The sequence below is a fragment of the Chiroxiphia lanceolata genome, chromosome 4, assembly GCF_009829145.1.
Source record: "Chiroxiphia lanceolata isolate bChiLan1 chromosome 4, bChiLan1.pri, whole genome shotgun sequence".
Lineage (NCBI taxonomy): Eukaryota > Metazoa > Chordata > Aves > Passeriformes > Pipridae > Chiroxiphia > Chiroxiphia lanceolata.
This window is the reverse complement of record NC_045640.1, coordinates 59,835,458-59,860,095: the sequence shown is the minus strand read 5'-3', so window position 1 is coordinate 59,860,095 and position 24,638 is coordinate 59,835,458. Positions and strand designations below refer to the sequence as shown.

The window sequence follows — 24,638 nt, the reverse complement described above, 5'->3', positions numbered from 1 at the left end:
CAAATACCTGAACAGTTCAAATTTAACCCTGCTTTGCCATCTAACCACAAACGAGCATGACATGGACTAGTTCAGCCAAAGCTGAGATCCCAAGTGCACGCCTGGATCCCCCAGAGGGTACCTGGGCTTATCTATGGAAGGAGGGGCATGTCCTACTCACCAAAGCAGTCCAGAATGGGGGTGTCCTCATAGGCCTGCTCCAGAGAAGGTGAGATGTCCTTTCCCACAGAAGGGCTGCAGCAATCAATATTGCAGAACACCAGGCTGCACAGCTGCTGCTTCCCCACGGATGTGGTCATGCCATCACACTGGCTGGATGTGGCTCAGGACAGCACACACAGGTACAGTTGTGCTTTCAGTTTGGAAAAAGCAGCTCATGATCAATAGGGCCCTTTCTGAAACAAGCAATCTACCAAATCAATGCCCTATGAAATATTTTGGCTCTAAGATCAGAAACTTATTTCTCTCGATAATAAAAGTGTTTCCTAAGTCAGCGGGAGATCAGAAAGAGAAGATATTCAGGTTTTCCATTTGGCAAAATACACCTTTGCTTGTTTGTTTTTTCCCCTCCACCCAGCCTAGGAAATCCACCACTGGCTTCAGACAAATGCAAGTTGCACTTCAAGAGCATACCAATTACCCCTCAGACTCTTCTGATATGAGGCTATGAATGTTGTTGAACTGAAAGAACTGTGAAGTACAAGTTTTGCTTAGCAAATGTTATTGCTTGGTACACTGGGCACTTACTAGTCTTTGCTTAATCACATTAAATTCCACTACACAAAACATAAAAATGTAACCTCTACTGCTATCACCATAACCACCTCCGTATGAAAACGTAACAAGCACAGAAAACTGGTCAGCATTTCATAAGCACCAAGAGTACATTAAATGCATTAGCCATGACACCTTTTTCCTCTGTTGGGAATATACCGTGGAATCACAAGAACCCAGTACTGCACTGAAGCCCTCAATTACAAATGTAATTTATTTCATTTCTTCACTCAAACTGAATTTTCTCATTCCAAATCTTTACTGAAAGAGATAGTAATTAAATGCTTAGAAAAACCAGGAACTGCTCTAGTAGGCAGCTAGAGAAATGTATGTATCAATACAGATATGGAATGTAAATTTCAACTCATATAGATCACAACATACAAAGAAGATTTTTATGCAATACGGACTTACAAAACAATAACAGTTCTTTTCACAATATTTCACAGAGTTCTGCACAGCAATCTTGTAGAAAAGTAGATTTGTGCAACACCAAATAACTTATTGTTCCTTAGTATAAATTATTTTCATTTCCTAAAAGAAAGAGGTAATTTAATATGACTGGGCAGGATCTGGCTGGATTTGGTGATAGCAAAACATGAAAGACATCGTTGCTATATGCAGAAAAGGAACATGGCATGTGCTACAGTATTGCAGGGGCAAATTCTGAGGGAAAAAAAAGAAAGTAAGTCACCTGCAAGTCTAGTACTTCTGCTGCTGTATGGGGGCCATGCTCAAGCAAGCACCCGCTGCCTCGGTGCTTTCACAGTCACCAGCAGAGGTGTGCTTCGGAATTTGCACCTCACCTACTAAAAATACCTGCCTCTGTCAGCTTCTACTTTAAAGTCTTCAAAACAGCCTTCTGATTTTGAGGAACAATCCACATTTTGGTGTGCTTTGAAGGAGATGCCGCTAGCAACTAAAGGATTCACGCACAACTCCATTCCTGATTTCTCTCTCTTAAATGCACAAAACATACAACTAAAAAAAGAACTAATTGCCTAGGCCTAGAAAACATGCTTGAATAGTAACATTGATGGAAATGATTTGCAAAGTTTTAAAATTACATTAAACCATAATTTAAATATTACCCTTGATTCCCAGAAACTTCAGTGCTGATGTAGTACAATCATTTGGAAAAGTACAAGACAAAGTGTGGTACAGATAGAACAGATTAAAATTCCCCCAAATATCATAATTCATTTCCATTATGTTAAATCATATATTCCTCAAGGTTATAGATAAAGCTTCAGATGGAAAATCTGTTTCTTCATAATATAACTAGAACGTGAGTTTTAACCATCTTTACTTTAGGTTTTGTTTACATACAGGGATCAAAATAGACTTCTCGTTGTGACTAAAAATCTAGATTTTTAACTACAGAACCCAGCAGCTGTTTTTCTGCTTCTTTGCCCTTCCCCCAAAAAAGTCAAGCGAGGTCTACAAAATAGCAATTAACTTTAAAAATAGGTTGCTTCTTCCAGCAAATTTAAGTTACATTCAGATGTAATATAACTATTTATAAAGGAACCGTGTGGCTCGACGCCAAGAGAGGCGTGCTGTGTTCAGTTCCCTTCTGACACAGCTGCCCATGTCAGTGCTCATGTCGGTCGCTGTGAGCATCAGTATCTGGTTTGATACTCGTGGTGCCAACGATTGAAGTCATTGTAGAAACCACGATGCTCCCGGATGCCATGCCAGTCATTATGCACCTGAGGAAAGCACAGGAGCACACTGGTTAGTGAACCACCTCATGTTCAGGCATATGAGTCAAAACCTGAGGATTTACACCAGTATAGGCCCAGAACCCCTGAGGACACGACAACTTCCACCGAAGACAGCTGGAGCTAGAAGTGCTCCACAGGTCAGAAAGTCAGGCTTTAGGGGCTCTCATCTTGGCCTTCCAAGAACTTCAGAAAGCTGGATTTGAATAAAACTGCCATCAGCAGCACCTCTGGTAGGCTTGTGGATCACAAAGAGTACAAAACAACATGCAACAGTTTTTATGGTCGGCCTGAAGCTATGGTTGAGAGTTAGACAACAGAACTGTTCACCAGCATCACTGTCCCGCAACGCCACTTCAAATTTGCCAGGATTATTTCTTGGCTGGCTTGGTTTGGTTTTTTAGGGATACTGGAGTGGGATGAAGCCCTACTGAAGCAGCAAAGTGAAGGAAACCTAGAAGTGTTCATTTCAGTTTCGGCTCAGTGAATCAGCACATCTACATGAAGGTGGGCACAGGCCTTGAGCTGGAAATATCAGTGTTTGAGTTTGAAAGTGATCTGAAGGCTTCGATTGTTTTGGAAGCTCCTGAAAGCAATCACTGTGCTTTCCCACTGAGGCAGTCTTTCTTTCTAAATTCCTTACCCTTGGCCTACTACTAGAGATCATTAGATATATTTGAAAAGCCATGATCCTGACACAGCACACAATTACAGGAGTTTCTACATTTTCTTCTCTACTGTCTCATTAAAGTATTACAAAAATCAGAAGTGTAGGGACGTATAAAATTCTGGCATCTCAGGAAAAAAGCCTCAGAATTAAAAAATTCAGAGTAAAAAGCTGCGATGTTTCCTTCAAAACAAAGACTGAATAAGTGATCATCAAAACATTGCATTTTGATAGTATGACAGCATTTCATTTCAAGAGCACTATTCTGATTCTTTTTCTACTAGGTTAAAAATGTCTTTTTTACCACACTCTCAAACACACACATTTATGCATACCAAATAAATAATAATGCTGAGTAATCATGTAAAATTACTCAGTAAATTACTCTGAGTAGATCTCAGAATTCTGAGTATCCTTGTCTTCAAACCAGAAGTGAATAGGTTCCTCACTTGAGCTCATGAATAAATTTATATATTTCCATGTTAGATTTCAGTTATTAACATGCCATAAATTACAGTTTAAAGATTCTCTAAATGCAAAATTTTATACATCTCAGAGGTCTGACATTCAACAGCTGTAACTCCAGTTTTTGAAATATATTTAACAGTAGAGGCTTTTTTAATGGAAAATGAAAGCTGTTCAATGTTTCATTGAAGTTCACAGGTTTTCCTGGCTTGAATTTTTTTAAAGTTCATTTTATCTAAGTTTTAGAAATTTTGTGAAAAATTTTAAACCATTCAATATGGATTTCAGTAAGAGCCTCAGCAATATGCTTTACTGCACAATGTAGACATTCCTAAGGGATTTAGGAGCCAAATCTGCTTGAAAAGTACACAGGAGCACCACTAATACACCAAAGCAAATAAAATTCTAGCCTGAAAGCTGAAAGTGTACAAATGAGATGGTAACATCCATCTTATAAACAAACACTGTTTTTGTGACAAAAACACAGAAGCACTTTTAAGTACAGATGCACTGGAAAGTGTGATGTAAAACTGCAGCAAAAATACTCACTGGCCACCTTCAGTAGGAGTCTTCAATAAGGTTTATGATGTATGTAGATAAAATAAATTGTCTAAAATAAGAATTACTCTTTGCTTTAGCAAATACATGGATGTGTGGAGGGAATCTTGGTGTGCAACTATTCTAGCTGCTCTATTTTTAACATAAAGGTCTGGCATTAGGAACGTGATTTGTATCATACGTGAAAGAAGAGAGATGAAAGCACACATGTAACCTTCCACCTCCATGTGACCCACACTCTACATGGCCCAGGCCAATAACTTCAACCTATCCTGAAGTCTGCCAAATAAGACTTCTTGGATCTCTCTCTTCATTCCCCCAAGAGCTAAAATCCTGAAAAATATTATCTGCCCTAAATATGACATGTTAGGAAAAAAAAAAACTTATGCAAGCACAGAATTCTCAAGATAATCACGGGACCTGTGACCCACAGAAAATCAAAACTGGAAGAAAAACAGAAATGTAATTTAATTGTAAGCATGTATTCTCCAAAATTCTTGTCCAGACCACGCTTTGCTCTCACCTTTGGTCATATGACAGGGCCATGGATCGGATTCCAGCATCACACCCTGGATAAGCAAAAAGCTGCTTGAGGTCCCACATCTGCCACACCATGACAACTCCATTGTCTCCACCTGTAAGCAGATACTGTCCATCTCGACTCAGCTGAATTGCCTAAGGGGAAATCACATCGATATTTGTCAGATAAATATGTGTTGCTCTAACTCCCCCACTTTTACTTTCAATAAAAGGTTTCATATTGATGGCTGAAGGTCCAATACAATATCATATCAATACACGCTTTTGGGAAGCAACATTATTGTTATGTTATTTTACCTGGCAGTTATTTACCTAGTTATTATGCACAAATCTCTTTAATATATTAGATGTCACTAGCTGAGTTTTACCTGACCTGTGATTTATTCCATATTCCAAAGATCTAATATCAGGTCAGCTAAAGAAATTTACTCTTCTAATTAGCTAGATTTACAAGACCCAGCAGCACTGGCATTCCCCCAAGGGTCTTAATACAATCCTAGCAGAAGCTGACTGCTGAAGAGAACCAAAACGTTATACAAATCACTAGAATTAATTTAGACCAGCATTTTTAGATTCCCGCTCTGGATTAATAAAATAGTGATCCACCTCTCTTAAGAGACATGGTGTTTCCTTTCATCATCCATCCTGAAACTGCCTATGACAAATTCAATGGCTTATACCCTGATTTTGTATGCGTCATGGGGACTGATGGCAAATCTACACTTGAAATCTCTATTTGGGATCCAGATCATGGAGAAAGATGGGGTATCTTTGAGTTTCAGAGTGAAATTTCTTGAAACAGGAGTCTTCAATCTATTTTGGTATTTCTTGTGTGCTGTTGGAAAAAAATCACGATACATAAAAATAAATCTGGTAGCCTTTCAACAAAATACACACTCTTCATACCATAATATATATTCATGATAAATTTCAGCTCCCTGACCCAACTTTTCAATAGAATGGTGTAAGAACAGAGGATATTCAGAGCAACGGCTTTTAAATTCCAAATACATACGTTCTACAAACAGGCTGATCCACTTTAACTAAACATTCTCACTGGAAGGCAAGGAAATTGCCTCAAGATGATAGTGTATAAGCAAAATTCCAGCTCAAAGATTTAAATTTAGGAAACAGTAGAAAGAACTGAAGATAGGACCTTGCAAACATCTCTCTCTGCTGAAGTCTGCAAGTATTTTGGCACTTGCAGTCTCTGTTTCTACAGTTTTGCCACACGCAAAAATCTGCTCCATACTGTGATTTTAAATTCCTCAGGAAAAGGAAGTTTTGGGGGTTTTTTAACATACAGAATTTATAGTGCCTGCCCCACAAAAAATGAGAGAAACTAAAACACAAAGACGTTACGTTCATGCAACATTGAAGTGTTTATACAGACTGCTGACAAGCCTAGAAACCAAATATACAGTGTGTGTAAGATATTGCTCCATGAACACCAATAACTGAAGTCAGACATATTGCACATCTGTATTTTTGTATTGCTGTACTCTATTACTATGATGCCAAATACATTCTTTAAGAATTATATGATGTGCGACACTTAGATTAACATAGAGTTTCTATATTATGTTATAAATTTTGAGTGTTTACTGTAACAACTCCCAAGTAATCAGAATGAATCACATTGCTAGAATTTATTTCACACAGTAACTTTAAAGGAATGTAATTGAAATACAAACACATACTGTAACAAAATACAACACTGAACAGAAAAAAACCCGGATGATAAAACTATTCCAGTTGTGTTTTGAATTAAGATGACAAGACATACATGTAAATTTGGATACAATAAAGCATATTTTTCCAACCATATCTAAGTATGAAAAACTAAATACTAACCAAGGTTAGAGTTGAGTATGCTGAGCTGAAGCTTCTCTCCCCCAAGAAACAAATGTTCCAACCATAAATTGCTTCTGTGATTGTTTTTATCAGTCTACAAAACATGGTAAGCACCTCCCAGAGCACAGACTCAAGGAGCCTGAAAACACTAATTTAGAGGCCATCTTAGAAAAGCAGAGTAACTCAGTAAGAAAGATGTAGAAAACAAACTGATAGGACTGTGAAAACTATGTGGAACTTGCATGCGCTGAGTAGATGATCATGAGATCTAACATATCACACATAATTATGAAAGAGATTATTCATTAGAAGCCAAATCAATATGGGGTGGTTTTCTTCTCTATAGCAATGGCAGTGTCCTAAGGGTATTTTCAAATTGCAATGAAGACCGTGACAAATAATTATTGCTACACTTATAAAATTCAGCTGATGAAAATCCATTAACCTTATGGTCATGGTTCACTTGAATTTTATACTTGAGGCTTTTACCGAAGAAATGCTATATTAAAAGGCAAATTAAAGCCATTAATCTTTTAACTCTTCCACTACCTGCAAGATGCAATGGGGTTTGTGATCTTTTGATTACATAAAGTATAGGCTTTGAACCCTTACTAATACCTATGCAATTTACTAAGTCATTGGCTTGTCAGGAAGACAAGATGTTGATTTATTTAGTTTTATTGTCTATTAATAAATTTCTCAGCCACTTGCCTATATATATATACACACATATATATGAATGAAGTAAGGAATGAATGAATGGAAGAAAAAGGTCACCCCTGTCAACATTTCAGTTTCATGATATGCCCTCCAAGATTTAACAAACAAAGGATGCTTTTACTCCCAAGTACTCCAACTGGTATAGAAGATGACATGAATCAATTTTACTGTTCTGCTTTTCCCCAGCGTAGTTTATCTACAATTCTACTAGCTATGAAACTGGAACAACTCTGCAACTAATCTTTCTCACAACACGAGCTTCAGACTCTCAAATAATCCCCAAAGCGCACAATTTCAGCAACGTTCTAAAAGCTGCATTTCTGACTCGTATTTCCTTGGAAAGTCTCAAAACTTTGCACAATCCCTTTTAACGTTTCGGGTTTTGAAAGGCAGTGCTTTGTATAAAGGCAGAGCTGACACTGTGACAGCCCTGGCTTACAGCAGCAGGAGTCTTGTGGGCACTTCCACATTTCAAACAGACTCATGAAAGGAAAATAAATTGGTTCCTCTGGTGAAACAGCATACAGCCTTTGCTTAGGGTAAAATAACTTTGCTTCTCAGAACAAGCAGACTATTTAGAGTTAAGTTATTCATTAAGATATCTAAACACTACATGGTAGATGTACTGTGATATGCCTAAGCTCCGCTGAGCAATACAGTATTTAAAACAAAAACAGGTGGAAGGCATTGATTAGACCCTGAATTTCCCCAGAGCATCTGAAATTTTTCTAGCAGTTTTCCAGCCCAAGAATACAAGAAGGAAATCAGAATGTTGATCCAAACATCATTATTGAAAACTGCTAGTTTCGCCAATAACGTTCTGAAATATTGGCCCATAATGACAGAGGGAAACAGAAACTGTGAATGTTACATTACAGATTCAACACTTATGACCTTTTCCTTCCCTTTTCCATCCTCCTCAAGCAAAAGCCAAGGAGAAGTGTTTGTCGGCACAGCCCATGGGTAGGTGCTATTCATTTTAAATGCCCCACTTTAATCATGCAGTTGCCACTCGCCTTCTAAGATGATATAGTGCAGAAGCACTGGGAAAGACGCTGTAGGTTGTTTAAGCGTAAAGCTCAGCTGGGACCACTGGGAGAGAAAGAAAACAAACAAAACAAAATAAAACCCCAAACCCTGTACAAACGTAATTCTGGCCCACAGAGAGCAGAACTTCCATCGCCCTCTAGCAACATTCCTAAAGCTGTGGGTACTGACTGAAACACTACAGAAATTGTTTTAGCCGGCAAGGGAGTTCTAGATATTTTACAGATTTGCTGGCCTAGCTGACAACATAATCACAACTGAAAGTGACAGATTATCAACATTATTAATGTAAAAAGAGAAAACACTGTGATATGTTCTTGTTTCATGGCAAGAACTGGGAGGAAGGGTAGGCTGAAAACCTCAAAAGCATTTGTACAAGGACAGCCAAAGGTACAATTTCAGAGAACAGATGCAAAAATCTACATTAATTTGGAAAAATGTCTTGGGACAGAAATATACACATTCCTACTTCATTTCCCCAGCCTCAAATCTGCACTTGAGGCTGCCACAGCATGCAAAGATGGAATGCCCTCTCACCCCTGCAGACTGCACTCTCGCTATGGAAAGAGACCTAGCAGAGAGTTATTTCTGCATATTCCACCACCAACATATCTGACACTTTGAAAACTAGGAATACTGGATTAACAGAGCATGACAGACTTTTAGAAGGTTTTAACTGGAATATACTGAACTGCACTGGAAACTTCAGTGCTGAAAAAGCATTCACTGTTCCACGTAAATTATAAAATGGAAATAATGAAGATCAAAATTCTTTCAAATACATTGACACATTCTTCCATCTTAAGAATGAGCATGGATAGAGTCAAGAAAAGAACTGAGGCAAATTTAAAATGCTTAATTTTGCACAACAACTGAAAGAATGTCAATAATTCTGTAAACACAAGGGCAAAGAGGCATTTTCTTCCTGAAACGTGTAATCCAAGTAAAGGAAAAACTTTTGAGAGTTTTCAACTCAAGAGAACACTGGAAATCCCAGCAGCTGAGTTCCGGGGATCTTCCATCAGATTATGAAAGTCAGCTTGGAGGTGTAGTACTGCTATATGCTTGGAACAACAAAAGTCTCCTCTTGCTGATGTTAAATTTTTTAAACAGTTTTTATATAGAAAACACTTCTTTACTGCAAGGATGACTGAGCACTGGTTTGGTTGCCCAGAGAGGCTGTAGAATCTCCATCCCTGGAGACACTCAAAAGCCACCTGGACATGCTTGAGGAGGAGGGCTGGACGATATAATCTTTAGAGGTCCCTTCCAACCTCAACCTTTCTGTGATTCTGTGCCTCTCAGACCATGACTACTGGCATAGAGACCATAACTTTAACTCAGGCAGCCTGAACACTGACCCAGAAATGTGATCTTGTTTCATGCCTCTGTCTCTTTGTAGCAGATTTAGCAATACTTGTTCATTCTTTTTCTTTCCCTTTCCTTACTTCTCGTTCAAGGAAAAAGTAGGAATATTTTTAATTCAAGGAAAGTATTCTTCTGACATTTCTGCCTCACTGTAGTATAGCTGGCAGCTTCTGCTCTGCTTCATAGGTACTATTTCATAGGAACTGTCAAGAGACCTGCATTTTGTAGTATAAAATAATTTTCATAAAACCATAAGCTTAAAATGCCTCCTGCATAGTTTTGGACTTGCTCCATGGCTCTTGCAGCTAAAGATGTGGAACTTAGCTGCCTGTCTAGCAAATGCCAAGGGCTAAGGAGTTGAAATATAGACATATGCCTATAAACTTCCTGAAGCTCAGCACAACACATGCTATCTGAACTAAGATGAGGGAATGTAGCCAGAGATGCCAAAAAAAGGTAAAGCTAACATCCAAAACAGCCTGTCCAATGGCCTCCTGCCTTCAGGCTCAAAAGTAAAGACCCAGCCCAGCCTCTCCTGGTCAGAGGAGACCTGGTGAAGAACTGTATTCTTCAGTTCAAGGAAATGCCTACACGGTATTCCTTACTTTATGAACAGAGTTATTTTACAATTAAAACTGTAAAAATCCTCCTAATGCTATTAGGAGCATACGGCCCCCTTAATTTTTTTCAGAATACTGCTGTAATGGTCTAGTGCCATGTATTTACAGTCTGGCTATAGAAAAGAGTCTCCACACAGCTCCAACATGGACAGCTTTTCCTGATACTGGAACTGACAGTCCTTAGCACACCTTTGAGGACACTCACCCTTATCTTGTCATCTGTTTCCATGGTGGCTTGCAGTCTCCCGTTCACACTGAACACACAGAAGAGGCCGTTTTCATAATATATGACACAGTGGCCTTCTCTTGAAGCTTGAATAAGTTTTGGTCTCAGGCAGTTTTCAGGACCTTGTAATCTTTCAGGACCTTCTAATGTCCTCAGTAGATCTCCATTCATAGAATGTATGAGACATGGTCCTTCTAATGAGACAGAATAAAATTCTAGTTATTGATTTACATGCTCACATAAAGACCTCATATATCAAATAATAAGTAATGACTTCTACTTAAATAATCACTACTATAATACAATATAATGGTTTTTACCATGTTTAAATGGATTGCCTATGACTTTAAGGGTGCCAGAGGGTAAGATGAACAGCTTATCCCTTAAAGACTTTGTATTAAGGTATTTTAGAGCACCTATCAAAACCAGTTAGAGACCTAACATATTTTCTTGTGTGGATTTTCTTTTAAAACTAGTCATAGTTAATTTTGAGCCCACAAAATTAAATGTACTAAAATCTTAAAACGAGATTTTCAAAACACAAAGACGCACAGAGCTAAGTGGAATCAATTTACATATGTAGGTATTCTAAAAGTGTATATTCACATATTAAGATTTTAAGTCATATGTGATCCACTAAATATTTGCTTTTTAAAATATTTTGACAAATACCTGAACTGTACAAAAGACACACAAGTTCACATGCATAAAACAGAAACACACACAGGTGTAGATGGTGAATATACCCAACTCTGAAAAATGCCTCAGTGTTGGTACTTTGGAAATACTAAAGCAGAAAGATCCTAATTTCAAGAAATTTATGGTTTAGAAATAATTGTGGCCAGCAAATAAGAAAATTATAAAGACTATCCATGGAATCCACACCATTCTTTATAATTTGCCTGACAAAAGCAGGTCTTTGAAACACAAATGGGGCACATTACAGGCTTTGCAGCCAAGCTCAAAGAGCCTGAACAGAATTACTAGTAGTGTATATATACCCTTCATCAAACAAACAATCCAGCACATTCTCTTTCTCCTGAAACTAATTTTTGCTTCCCTTTTTAAGAAGTTATCCATAACAAACACACTTCACCATCCTGGCCATCAAGAGCTGTATCCATCTGTATGCTACATGCAATTACACACTGGATAAACAACAGAAATAGCAATCAGTAGGGAAACTCATGTGGTTGCCTCTTCTTATAAATGTCTGAATAATTCTCAGTTTTAGCATGTTTAAAAAGAGGTTTCAAATCCCACAGCAACTAAAAAAAGGTTAGAAATAAAACCACCATAAATTTCATACATTCTGCTACCGAAGACTCTACTCCTTTTTTGCATTAAGGTTATAGCTTCATGAACGGAAGAAATGACAACAGATACCTTACCTTTTGAACCACTTATTACCAGGCCAAGCTCAGCACAAATGGCAGCACAGGTGATCTCATAGTCATGTCCTGTCAAAACAGCTCGAGGAGTTGCAAAATCACCTTCAATGAAAAAACAATAAAAGCAATCCCTGGTTACAATCTATTTCCAAAATCACTGCTTTCAATCCTGAAGCATCTCTGTTTCCTTGCTCTTTGAGTTCATGTTCCTTACAAATCATTTCAATGCTCCCTGTTTGCATATGGTAGTTCTGCACTATCCGTATAGAACAGCAGCAGTGCACTATAGGACTTCAGCCTGCACATTTACTAGCACATATTAATAGAAAAGTCAGGTGTGTAGTAAAACTAACTACACACATAATATGGAGCACATATATTTGTGTTTTCCCCTCCTTTCACTTCCCCCTCTATTTATATTTTCTAGAGGGAAAGGTCTAAGTCAGCTACTACCTTTTTCTTTAACAGGCGTAAGTAAATGCAAGTGTGACTACGACAGGTACGGAGAGAAGACACCTTCAGTGCCCAAAGATGAAGTAAACATACAATGACTGATTTTATTTTAACCTAATAACAGTGCTGAAACATCAGCCTGAAGTACACTTCTTTGCAAGATGTGGAAGATCACAGTTAGTATGAATTTCTGATGAGTTTGCAAAACAAAACACCCCAACTCTGACGTTAAATTACCCCTGCTCCTACTAGACATTTGCCTGCAACAAGAACAAATAAAACTGTACTATTTTTAGATTCTCTTTGTGATCAGATGTATATGAATACAACAAGAAACAAGAAATTGTACAACTCGCACATTTAAAGGAAAAAAAATCACTCTCCAGGTCAAGGGACACAGAAAGGGTAAGCAAATGCTATAACGCTGTTCAAATAGTTTTATAACTCTGCTCACGGATTATTCACTGCCGTCTTCAAGAGTGCTGCCATTTCATGGAAATAAAAATGTTATTTTTGTGTTACCATATAATTAGCTCATTCACAGCACTCTATGAAGTATTTAAACTCTAATGAATGTATCTTGGGCAATATTATCATGTAGCTTCAAAAGGTTTAGATGAGTTTTTAAGCAGCAGGGAATAATTTCACTTCACGAGAAATGATGATATGTGAGATACCAACAAGGCAATAAAGCAGTGGTGAAATCAAACATTTTTTTACTTGAAAAGCAGGGGATGGTTTTGCAAAGAGACAGAGTAATAACAGGACCAAGTGACTCCACTGGTTACTAAGGTAGCATCATTCAAATTACATTTGGGGTTTCAACTTTTCAAAAGATAAACCCAGTATAATGTCATTAGTCTGTCTATGTAGAGCCATAAGAGTAATAGCAATAGTGATACTGGGTGTTCTCAGAAATTATTGAGCTATGTTTAAGTTGGTAGATACTCAGACTCTGCATGTGTACAGTGAGAGACTTCTCTGGAAAAGAAGTGTCTGGGCTTGCATAAATAAAAGCTTAGTTTACTCTCCATATTTTAAATTTTTAGTCAGACCATTTACATCACCACCCAAAATGCCTGTGTAGCTGCCACATTCAAATGGGTTTTTAGTAAAGCTCATAATCTACAGCAAAATCTCAAATCAAGGATTTTGACCTTTCAAAATTTAATTTATTCTGTAGTTACTATTATAATCTATAATTTATATCCACAATATAAAATTTTGAAAAGTAAATAAATCTATTTCTTCTTAGATATAGACATAGACACTAAATATGTATGTGTGCATATATATACATGCACAGGCATGTAAGTTATCACCATTTTAAATCTGAAAACACTTTGGAGCAACTTGCTGGATTGTTCCTAATCTCTTAATAAATTATCATTAAAAGCTATTGCTTTTGTTTTGTATAATGTTTGAAAAAGTACACTCAAACCCAGGAAGTATGGCAGACAGTTCACGAGCAAAGGAAAAACTCCCAACAAATTAGAAGCATAAGGGTAGACTTAATGACCTTTAGGTACTTCTCAGGTGGCTGATCCTACGAACAATCACAAACCTTTTAGAGCAAACTTGCTCTATTGAACTTTCCTCACCCAAACGTGGGGCAGGCACCTTGGAAGATTCATAAATGAACACTACGTAGCCAAGCCACAGATTTGCAGTTTTAGGGGGAAAGGTAACAGTAACCATAACAATCTTCCTATTCAGTAACAATTTAATGTTGCTGATTCAATTCTTTCTCCCTGTTGTCCTCAAGCCATACAAGGAAGCAGCTTTGTGCATTTAAAGGTCTTGTTAGTTTGTTTTCTTTTAAATGAGCTGCCTATGTTAGCAAAATTTTAGAATTCTGGGTTTATTGCTTTATTTTGCTTTCAGAAATTACATTAACACATACTCACACAGACCAGCAAGGAATTAATCTAATTATACACCACACATTAATGAAACGTTTGAAGTCAGAGAAGTTTTAAATATACAACGCTGCAGTGGAGGTAATGAATGTAAGATGTTGGAGCTAGAAGGACTTCTGAGAAGCAATGTCTGAATGAATTATTAGGAAGGACAGATAAACAAAATCCTCAAAGTAAACTTATTGCTTACAGCAACCACATAATTATAAGTTTTACCTATGTGAAGCTGCCAGTAACTACACACTTAAAATGTAGGAGATAAGATTCTTAAAACAAGAAGTAGAAACTGAGTATATATATTTATCACAGTTCACAGAAATTAAAATTACCTAAGTAACTCTCACAGTCTTTTCAGAATTTGGACTTGACTTCAAACATAAGAGAGTATAAATCTACAGGTGGCAGGATCAGTGTTTCATAAATTGTATCAATTGTTTACTGAATTATATTTGTATTAAAGAAACACTTTAATTAAAACAAACAAACAAAAAGGAAGAAATCTGAATAGTAACTTTGAAGAACTTAGGACCTGAATAGATACTGTAAAAGAGGAGTCTTGTGAAAAGTCAGGCTGACTCCTTTGATAAGAATGTCAAGTATTTAGGGGTTTCCAAGCCTCTGATTTTCCAAATAATGGGGTCAACTTAAAAGCTGGTCATAGAGCAGAACAGATTTCTTTAAAAGCTTTTAAACTGTTATTGCTTCAGAAGATTGTCATGGTTTTCAATAATGCAAAGAGAAAATTTTATTTTGTTGCTGGTTTAAGGGGCACCACTTCAAACTTTTCTAAATTGTTTTCGGGGAACCGACTTGCAGACCTTTTGAAAAGCTGGGGAAGTGACTTCAAAGGGAAAGGAGTCTTTGTCCACTAAGCAGGTTTACGACCACTGATGCAAACCCTAACTAAGAACTGAAAAGAATACTCAGTGAATCTTTATGGAGATCCTTAAGGAAGATGAACAAGTCAAATGAAATTAAAGATAGTTCAAATCCTAGCACTAATAACCAAGACACAATAGTTTTACAGATGTTCTTTTCTCAGCACAGGATATAATAATATCCTTAGTCTATACCATCACTGGGCTGCTACTTGAAGTTGAATGCTGTAAGATTCTTAATGCCACATTCACATTGCAACAAACATTGTCAATGATTTATTTAAGTCACAGGAGATGTATGTAAAGTTGTTTTCCAGTAATGGGCAGAGTATTTTACCTTTGAAGCAACCACTCAGATTATTTCAAAAGAACTCTCCTGCATTCCAATAAATAATTTCTGCAAAGCTGTTTTCCCACAGAAAATAACATAAAATATCACCCTTACTTAAGTGACTAAAGTACATTTTAAATCATGAAATTCAAGCTTCAAAAGATAAAAGAAGAGCACATGATATCATGTCAGCCTACAGTGATATATCAGTGAAAAAATGTTAGGCGTTTGGAAACTACGTTTAGAAAGGAACAGTGGGATTACAGCAAAGTCAAAACTTTTTTCTATTTTAATGACATCCAGAAGAAGATACGCCTTACTGGATAACAAGAAATTGGTTTGTATTGCTGGGTCTCTCTCTGCTATTCTTTTCCAGCTTCGGTGATGCTACAATACAAAGCAGGATCATGACACGTAAAATCCATCTGTAAATTCCTAAAATGTCCGCTTTCTTTATTTTCAGCACTAAGCTGTAAGAGCTGAGACAAATGCAAGAACTCATTTGAAAAAAAGATATCTCCCTAGAAAGAAATCAAACTAAGACTGACTGATAAACTTACCTCACAGTTAAATACAAGATACTCTTCCTACTGTTTGTGAGTGAGATAATATTATGCAACACATTAAAATATAAAATATTTGGCTATGCTCCTTTTTACGTTTTATACTGAGAAGACAGTTAATTATGAAAAGTCAAAGACAGCCAAACAGCCATTTCTAAATTACTGTTCTCTGATTGCAGAGGCTGTGGGACATTTTAAAAGGTAAATTAATTATGTGATTTTACATCAATATAAAATCCAAAGTAAATGAAGCATTAGTTAATCTATCTTTTTACCTTCTTCTTGCAAAAGTAACTGATTATTTTCTCAGAATGCTGCATCAAACAAAACAAATTACACATGTATGAGAAGTCTTCTAAAATTAATTTTTAAATTTTCCCAATTTTGTAGTTGCTTCCAATGATAAAAATTGAGGAAAACAATAAAAGCTTTGAAATAAACCTCAGAAGTACAAATGTACCTATAGAATATAGGGCATTTGGACAAAAGTGTTTTCAGCAAAATGTAAGTAAATCAAGAAAACCAATTTGCTACTAGGCTTCTATATGGATTATATAGCAAATTTCAGAGTTTAATTACATCAAAGTGATAACTGTTTAATATTATATAAAGTCTGTGTATTAATATTATTTACAGATCGCAAACAGTGAACATTTAAATAACAACCAACTGGTTAGAACCCCACTTCACTGGCACAGAAAGTTATCTGAGGGACTGAGATCTTACTCAAGTGATACCATACCATATTACTGAAATATTCTTAAAACTTCAGTTTGAATAAGCTTTCCTTTGTAAATATGCATTTTTATGTAACAATGTAATATTTTCATATTATATAGGAACTTCATTGTTGTCTGGTTCTTCACATGACACTCCATCAGCATTTCCTCTTAATTCCTTCAAACTACTCCCCATCTGTTCAGACTTATTTTACCCCAAGAAGTACAACCTTATGCCTAGATGCAAGTTTTGGTTTCACAAAAAATACTTCAACTATATATTTTCTGAAAAAGGAATATCTTTGAAAAATGTATCATTCCATCCCGAAGCAAAATCAAAACATGTAAAACACAGGAAATGCTACAGTGCTGATATGTTTGTTCAGTAAGGTTCAAATATACTGGATTTATCCTGCAGAGTTTGCTTCAGCAAATGTAACACAGAGAGGGTTAATGTACTTCCCACAGTCACACTGTGCAACAAGTGACTCACATTTATTCAGTACTAATAAAAGATTTTACACACAGGTTGTGTCACGAAAAGAGGTTCACTATGTTCCAAAAATAAACACAATAAAGAAAAAGATGTAACAGGCCTTCATGAATTGCATATTACAATTCAGATTTCAAAAGTCAATAATCCCCAGTCTCTTAATTCCTACACCATGTGCAATGCAAAGCTTTCTGGAATGATTTCACTCTTACTGGGGATTCATCTGCTGCAAGTCCTGGAAGTCATTCAGCAGGACTCCTCCCACTGAACACCAGCTTTTTGAAGCCCCCAGAAAGTATCTGCAGGTGAATATTCAGGGTCAGTGTACACTAATAATTTAATATTTGCACCATCCCAACTTCATAAACCTTTACTTCAATGTCAGCTTTGAAGTTTTAGAACACTGTCATTTTCGTCTGACAATGTTCTAAAACAGGTTTGTGAAAGGGCTTCTTTTGTTTATGCTAAAAAAAATAAATCTATTTTCTTCATATTTCTCTCTTTTGGTTTATAGTTACCATTACCTAGTGAGTTCAAGGAAAAAAAAGACAAAAAATAAAGATAAAAGGAAAAAACTCATCAAGCAATTATTTCAGTCAGAAATAGCAGCTACTGAGGAATTGTTTCTAGCTAAGTCATCTTACCTCTAGCTGAACCATGTATTTTATTTCATAACTCGGGTAGAAAAAATCTGAGATGAGAGGTTTCATATGAGAATTCCATTCAAGTTGGCAGTTTTTGATTATTTCCCCCCCTATTAAAACACTACATTAAAATAACTTAAAGTCCATGCTTTAGCTATTTGATTGTTTCTGCAAAGTTAGTTTCAAACCAATGCACCAGCATTATATTGTATTAGATAGATGCTTACCACCATTACTTTTCAATGTAACTGGGAGTACTGATCGCATACAACAAGCTCAGAGCATACATAAATTAGCTGTCTTTTTACAAGTAACTCTCTTAAACCAGATATTTTTCAACAAAGAAGGCCATAATTCTAATCACATATAGCATTCTTGCACTAAGCAGATTAATGCTTACCTCTGTGATGCTAGCGTTAATAGAATTTAGATCCAGAAACACTTAAAAGTAATTTCTTCCTCAAGTTAGGATTATGTTATTGACCAAATAAATTTTACAACATTTACATTGGTAATTTTCTTCTAGATTTTAAATTATTATATATTCTAGATTACTCTGTTCTGTCTTACATGGTACAGGCTTTGAACTGAATAGTTATTTTTCTCAGCAACCAAATAAGGTAAATAAATGTGATGTATTAGTAAAGCATCCCACAACTATTCATATGGTTCACATGAAGGCTGTGTTCATTTACCATATGAATATAATTCCTTTTACCACATCAACCATTAGTTACAGGTTGTAAATATAGCATTGTTTTTTCCTGGAACTCAAAGGTCTGCATTACATCATGAAGCACTAAATATCCTTATCCTTCTGGGGAATTTCATACATCTAGTTTTAGTAACACCTGAAGCTCGACACTGCCAACAAAGCAGAATCCGAACTCCTTCTCTGTTTCCAGTCTCAAAACACACTTCCTTCACTTGCATCTGGACTGTGCCTCAAAACTTGCTCCACAAATGCTACTTGCAGTTACTTACTCTGATTGACAAATCCTGAAACACAATCTCTCTCAGCCAGTTGAAAGCATGGATGACACAGATGCTGCACTTAACATTGTAGGACCTACTTTTAGCCAAACCAAGTATTTATGGCACATAAACTTACATGCTCATCAGGATCAAGTCACTGTGACTATTTAACTGCTCCCACAAACCATCAGTGAAGGCTATTGCGAACTCTTTTCAATGAAGACCTTGTCCTCAAAGGTATCTATGACATGACTTCCTTGGCATTATACAAATAAAAAATTATATTGCTTATGTGGCATCACTGCAGATTTCCATATATCCCAGAATTAATCCACCTGTTATACCTCATCTTTTTTCAGTTTGAATATGTGGAGGCTAGAATCGTAATTTATTTGTGATTTATAGAGTACTTGGAGGAATGAGGCCTCAAACTCTTTGAGGTATCAATGTGTTACAGCTTAAAGAAGAAATGACAGTGACCTTTTGTAGCTGTAGAATTTAAGGCTCTGTTCTAGACTCGTGCAGATTGCCCCAGTACTTCCTGCAGTGGCTACAATGGTGTCCCATGAAAATACAGGAAACTGTAAGACCAGTTACAGCATCAGGGTCTCTGTCCACTAAACTTTCATGACTGAACATCGAATAATGCAATAAATGTTAGGTAAAAGAATATTTAGTGGTTGCTACTCCTCTTCAAAAACATGTTACAGATATTTTCTAAGCCTTGTGGATCTTCTCTATGATATAAATTTTACTGAATTTGACTTACAACACAAATAGAAAAATTTAACAGTGTGCTTAATAAAGCTCCGGTAAAAAGAAAAAAGTATTCCCATTTCTTTTTACAGTTCCACTTAACAAAACACTCCTGACCTATTTCTGTTTCAGTTCATACGTTGAACTTAAATTCACATTGTATTTTCTCATTACAATTTTAATAAAAAGGATAAAAATTATACTGAAGATTAAATCCTTTCTTTTTTTTTTTGCACCAAATATGTGGGTAGATATTTCCAAATATGTGGATAGATATTAATTTTTAATATTTTCCTAGGTAGTGCTTAGGAAACCAAAATCATCTTCAACTGGATGCCAGCAGATGGTGCTGAAGGACTCTTGCTTTAGATATATAATCTTGCTACTGTCCAGCCATTTTTGAGAAACAAAGAATATCTGTTACGTCTGCAGTTAAACAATATTAAAACAACATTGAATTATTTACTGGTCTTTTTTTTTGAAGAAGAAGAAGAAGAAGAAGGGCTCACACAATAATATAATGTGATCAGGGTAAAAAACAAAAGTGTTATTCAGCACCCAAAGGAGCATGTGCAGACTGTTCTTAAACTCTCAGTGCTGGACTATCATAAAGCAACACTTCTTTCTTACCAGGCTGACTCCAGTGAACAGCAACTGTCATCTTCATAGCTGCAGTGACTCCAAATATATTTTAGTATTTTGAGGCTCTGCAAATTTTTAGCTATTCTGGTAGACCACCATTTGATAGAAAATAACAGTAACAGCATAATTTCCATTACTAACTAACATGATTACTGATTTATGGACACTTAGCATGATAAATGAAAAATGGAATGTTAACAGGTAAACTTTTTACAATTACTTCCCAATTAATTTTTTTAAGAAAAGAAGCTGTTAGGCAAATTACTTCAATTTTTTTTTTTTAAATAATCATTAGAATTCTGAATACATTTTTATGCCATAAACATTCTTTAGAAATGTGGAACCTTATCTTATCTATTATCATTGGTTTTGAAACTGAAAATAGAAGTCCAGAAAGTTGGGAATCAAGATGTAGGTTGATTCAAGACGAGGACGAGGGAAGAAGGCAAAGAGGGTTTTTTTGCTGCTAAGTTAACAGCAGACATATGACCTGCTTGAAATCAGTGACTGTACACTGCATACAGAGGCAAGCACATATGCAAATGTTCATAGAATTCAAGTTTACAGGATTAGTGGGTCTGAGCACAAAGAAATTATTACCCATGACATTATTCTTCAATCAAGCAACACAAAGATGTTCATCAGGTATTATCTCCTCTAACAATTAATTATGAAGCACTCACTCATAAAAAGTTTGAATTTTCAAACTGAAAAACGTGTGTAGCAGTTGATGAAATATAGATATGTTATCTTTTGCTATGATTACTAATACAATTAAAACTAATGGTTTCTCTAGTCTCAAACTATAGCTTTAATGTTAATGTCAATTGATAAAAAGTCTTGCAGATATTCAACATTTATTTAGGAATTCTAGCTGTAAAAAAAAAAAAAAAATCAAACAAAAACCAGTTTCTTTTAAAAGTAGCTTGGGTAGTAGCAAGACTTCTTCTGCAAGACAACTGGTGTATAAATTTTGAGTCTTTTGGGAGATTTCATATTTTGAAATTGAAAAGATTATGCATTTTTAAAATTTACATCTACATTTTATCAATAGCACAAGTGTTCAATGAATCCTCTCGAATCTCAGTTAAATACAGTAATTGTTGGGGTTTTTTTAAGTATGAAATCACAGGCTTGCATTCACATGTGTCCTGCTACACAGCTACACTACTAAAACCATTTATCTAACACACTTCAGAATACCTGAATATAGTACCCTGTACAGAATACAAAGCTATGCAACGAAAGCACCCCCTTAATCCTCGTGATGCAAATGTGATACATACAGAGAGTAACATTTTCTAGTTTTATGGGCTAACATAAAAGAGGTAATATAATTTGTTTTATTCACATATGTGTGGAAGATCAATGCAATAACTCAGAAGAGATCCCATTAGTATTATCAGTAGTGATACAGTTACACACAGACTCTACATTTCCCTAGCACTGAATACTTTTATCAGTCAAGACTTAATTTCCTTGGGCAAATCAAATTTCTAAATTAAAAATATTTTTGTTTTTCAAAATAGGAAAAGTAAAAAATAATTATGAACACATCCATAAATATTTTGAAAGCAACAGAATCATCTCTTCATTTCCTATGAATGAAGAGCAAGAATTGCAGAAAAGCACTTTATCTTTCACTACACGATGGAAATACATACCATTATTTAAGCACAAACCATTTTATAAGCATAAACAACATTAAGACAACTAAATTCACTAGTGTAAACCTCTCCTCCAAGAAAGTACCTCCCAACAAAATAACTACAGTGAAATGCCAAAAACCCTGAAGACACAGATTTACATTTGCTAATACAATTGGCCTCTCCCCAAACTGTGTAGGTGAGGGATCATTAAGGAAGACTGGAGAAAATGGGATATTGCAACTAGAAGGGCATTTGTTGGTAAAGGAATCCAACAAGTGTGTGTGTAGCAAGTAATCTGGTGACAATTTTTCATATTTCAACAACAGCTAGAGATGACCTTCGAGATATGATTATAACCAATGTAGCAAAACAGAAAAAAAAAAACATGGTGAAAAGAATTTATATGAATGGGAAGATATGAGAATTTTCAATATGCTTTATAAGGGAGAGATCAAGGACAAGAAGATAATTTTTTGAAGTACTTTGGGAAGACAGGTTTCAATACACACAGAACATCGTTCTGTAAGATCTCATGGGAGGTTAAGTCTAGAGAAAAACAAAGGAAGAGGTAATAAGGATACAAGTGAAAACTGCTTCAGAGCAGCACAGGGATAGGACAGACAAGAAGACACAAGCTGGTACAACTCAAAGTTCTCCAGTGACTGTAACATGGGAAAGTCAGGCAGAAAGATCGAAATAAATGAGGTTTTTCTGAAACAGTGTAAACAACAAGGTACGAGCAAGCAGAGACAAAAGCAGGAGAGCCACACATTGGTAAGATGCAACTTACAGGGACATCAGAAATAACAGTCATTCTATAAACAAAAATATGCCAAGTTTTCATGAGAAGTTGGTCTGTTATTAAGAGCAAGCAATACCAATAGATGATGCCACGCATTTAAAAGTACTGCAGTAAAAGTCTTGAAAAGGAAGGTCAACAGGAGTCAGACAGCAAACACATGTGAAACCAGCAATGAACACTGTTGTCTCAATCAAAGAATATCTAAATGACAAAAATGTTTGGAATTCAATTGGCCTGATAATAGTGCTCTGAAGGTAATGGGAAAATGAAGCTACATAATTCCAGAGTTGAAACTATTGTTTTGTGGATATTGGGTGAGGTTCTGCAAGACTAAAAAAAGTCTTCCTGTTTCTTAAGCAAGAAAGAAAAAGAGGAAAAATTAGAGATTTTTAAGTCTGTTTAACCCCAACAAACAGAAAAAACTACTGGCAGAACATTCATATTTTTATATACACACACACAATTTCCTAGAAGAAAACAAGGAGATGAGTAACAGCTGATTTGGATTTAAAGGGCTGTTGGAGCTGCACCAGGTCTGCTGGAGGTCTCCTGGGAGGTCAATCAGCTGACCAGAGGGTGGAACCCAGCCCATCCACAAGGGATTTTAACAACTGCTGGGAGCACCAGCGACCCAGAGCATGGCGAACAGGAGAGGGCAAATGGGCTTTTTGATGGATCACAACCACAGCTACAAAGAAAAAAGGAAGGGTAGTTGTAGTCGGTGACTCCCCTCTGAGGGGAACTGAGGGCCCTGTATGTTGACTGGACCCATCCCACAGGGAGGTCTGCTGCCTTCCCGGGGCCCAGGTGAGGGATGTTAGTAGGAGACTCCCTGAGCTCATTCAGCCCTCAGATTATTATCCACTGTTGGTAGTCCAGGCTGGCAGCGATGACGTTAATGGAAGAAGTACCAGGGCAATTTAAAACGATTTCAAGGCACTGGGTTGATTAGTTAATGGGACAGGAGCACAGGTGGTGTTCGCCTCAGTTCCTGCAGTAGCAGGGATGAATGAGGAGAGGAGTAGGAAAATCCATTGTATCAATAGGTGGCTAAAGGATTGGTGCCACCGGCGAAAATTTGGGTTTTTTGACCATGGGGCAAATTCCATGGTACCTAGTCTCTTCAAATCAGATGGGCTTCATCTATCTAGGAAGGGAAAAAGGACTCTAGCCCATAAGTTGTCGGGGCTGATCAGGAGGGCTTTAAACTAGGTTTGAAGGGGGAAGGGATTGAAACCAGGCTCTCCAGAGATGAGCCTAAGAGTGGAAAGACCGAATTAAGGGAGAAATCAGCAGCCCAGCTGAAATGCATGTACACCAATGAACACAGCATGGGTAACAAACAAGAGGAGCTGGAAGCCATCATGCAACAGAAAAGCTGTGATGTAGTCGCCATCACGGAAATGTGGTGGGATGACTCACATGACTGGAGTGGCTACAAGCTCTTCAGAAGGGACAGGCAAGGTAGGAGAGGTGGAGGGGTGGCTCTATATCTTAGAGAGTCTCTTGACTCTGTGGACCTTGAAGTCAGTAACAATAAGGTTGAGTGTCTGTGGATCAAAATCAGGGGGAAGGCCAACAAGGCTGACATCCTGGTGGGAGTCTGTTACAGACCACCCAACCAGGATGATGAGGGCGATGAATTATTCTACAAGCTGCTGGTAGATGTCTCAAAATCACCAACCCTTGTTCTTGTGGGTGACTTTAACCTGCCGGATGACTGCTGGAAATTCAGCAGAGAAGAGGCAGTCTAGGAGATTCCTAGAGTGTAGAGAGGATAATTTCCTGCTCCAGCTGGTAAATGAGCCTACCAGGGGTGAGGCCCCGCTAGACCTTCTGTTCTCAAACAGAGATGGGCTG

At 36.8% G+C, this 24,638-nt stretch overlaps 1 protein-coding gene across 1 annotated transcript in view; it reads right to left on the bottom strand.

The window, feature by feature from the left end:
- Positions 1-962: 962 nt before the first annotated feature.
- The window catches only part of LRBA (LPS responsive beige-like anchor protein), a 399,190-nt gene continuing 375,514 nt past the window's right edge, over positions 963-24,638 (bottom strand). Inside the window, 5 exon segments of the mRNA XM_032687089.1 lie at positions 963-2,449; positions 2,452-2,486; positions 4,712-4,863; positions 10,543-10,757; positions 11,955-12,056. Coding sequence (XP_032542980.1) covers positions 2,397-2,449; positions 2,452-2,486; positions 4,712-4,863; positions 10,543-10,757; positions 11,955-12,056 — 557 coding nt within the window. The 3' untranslated portion in view covers positions 963-2,396.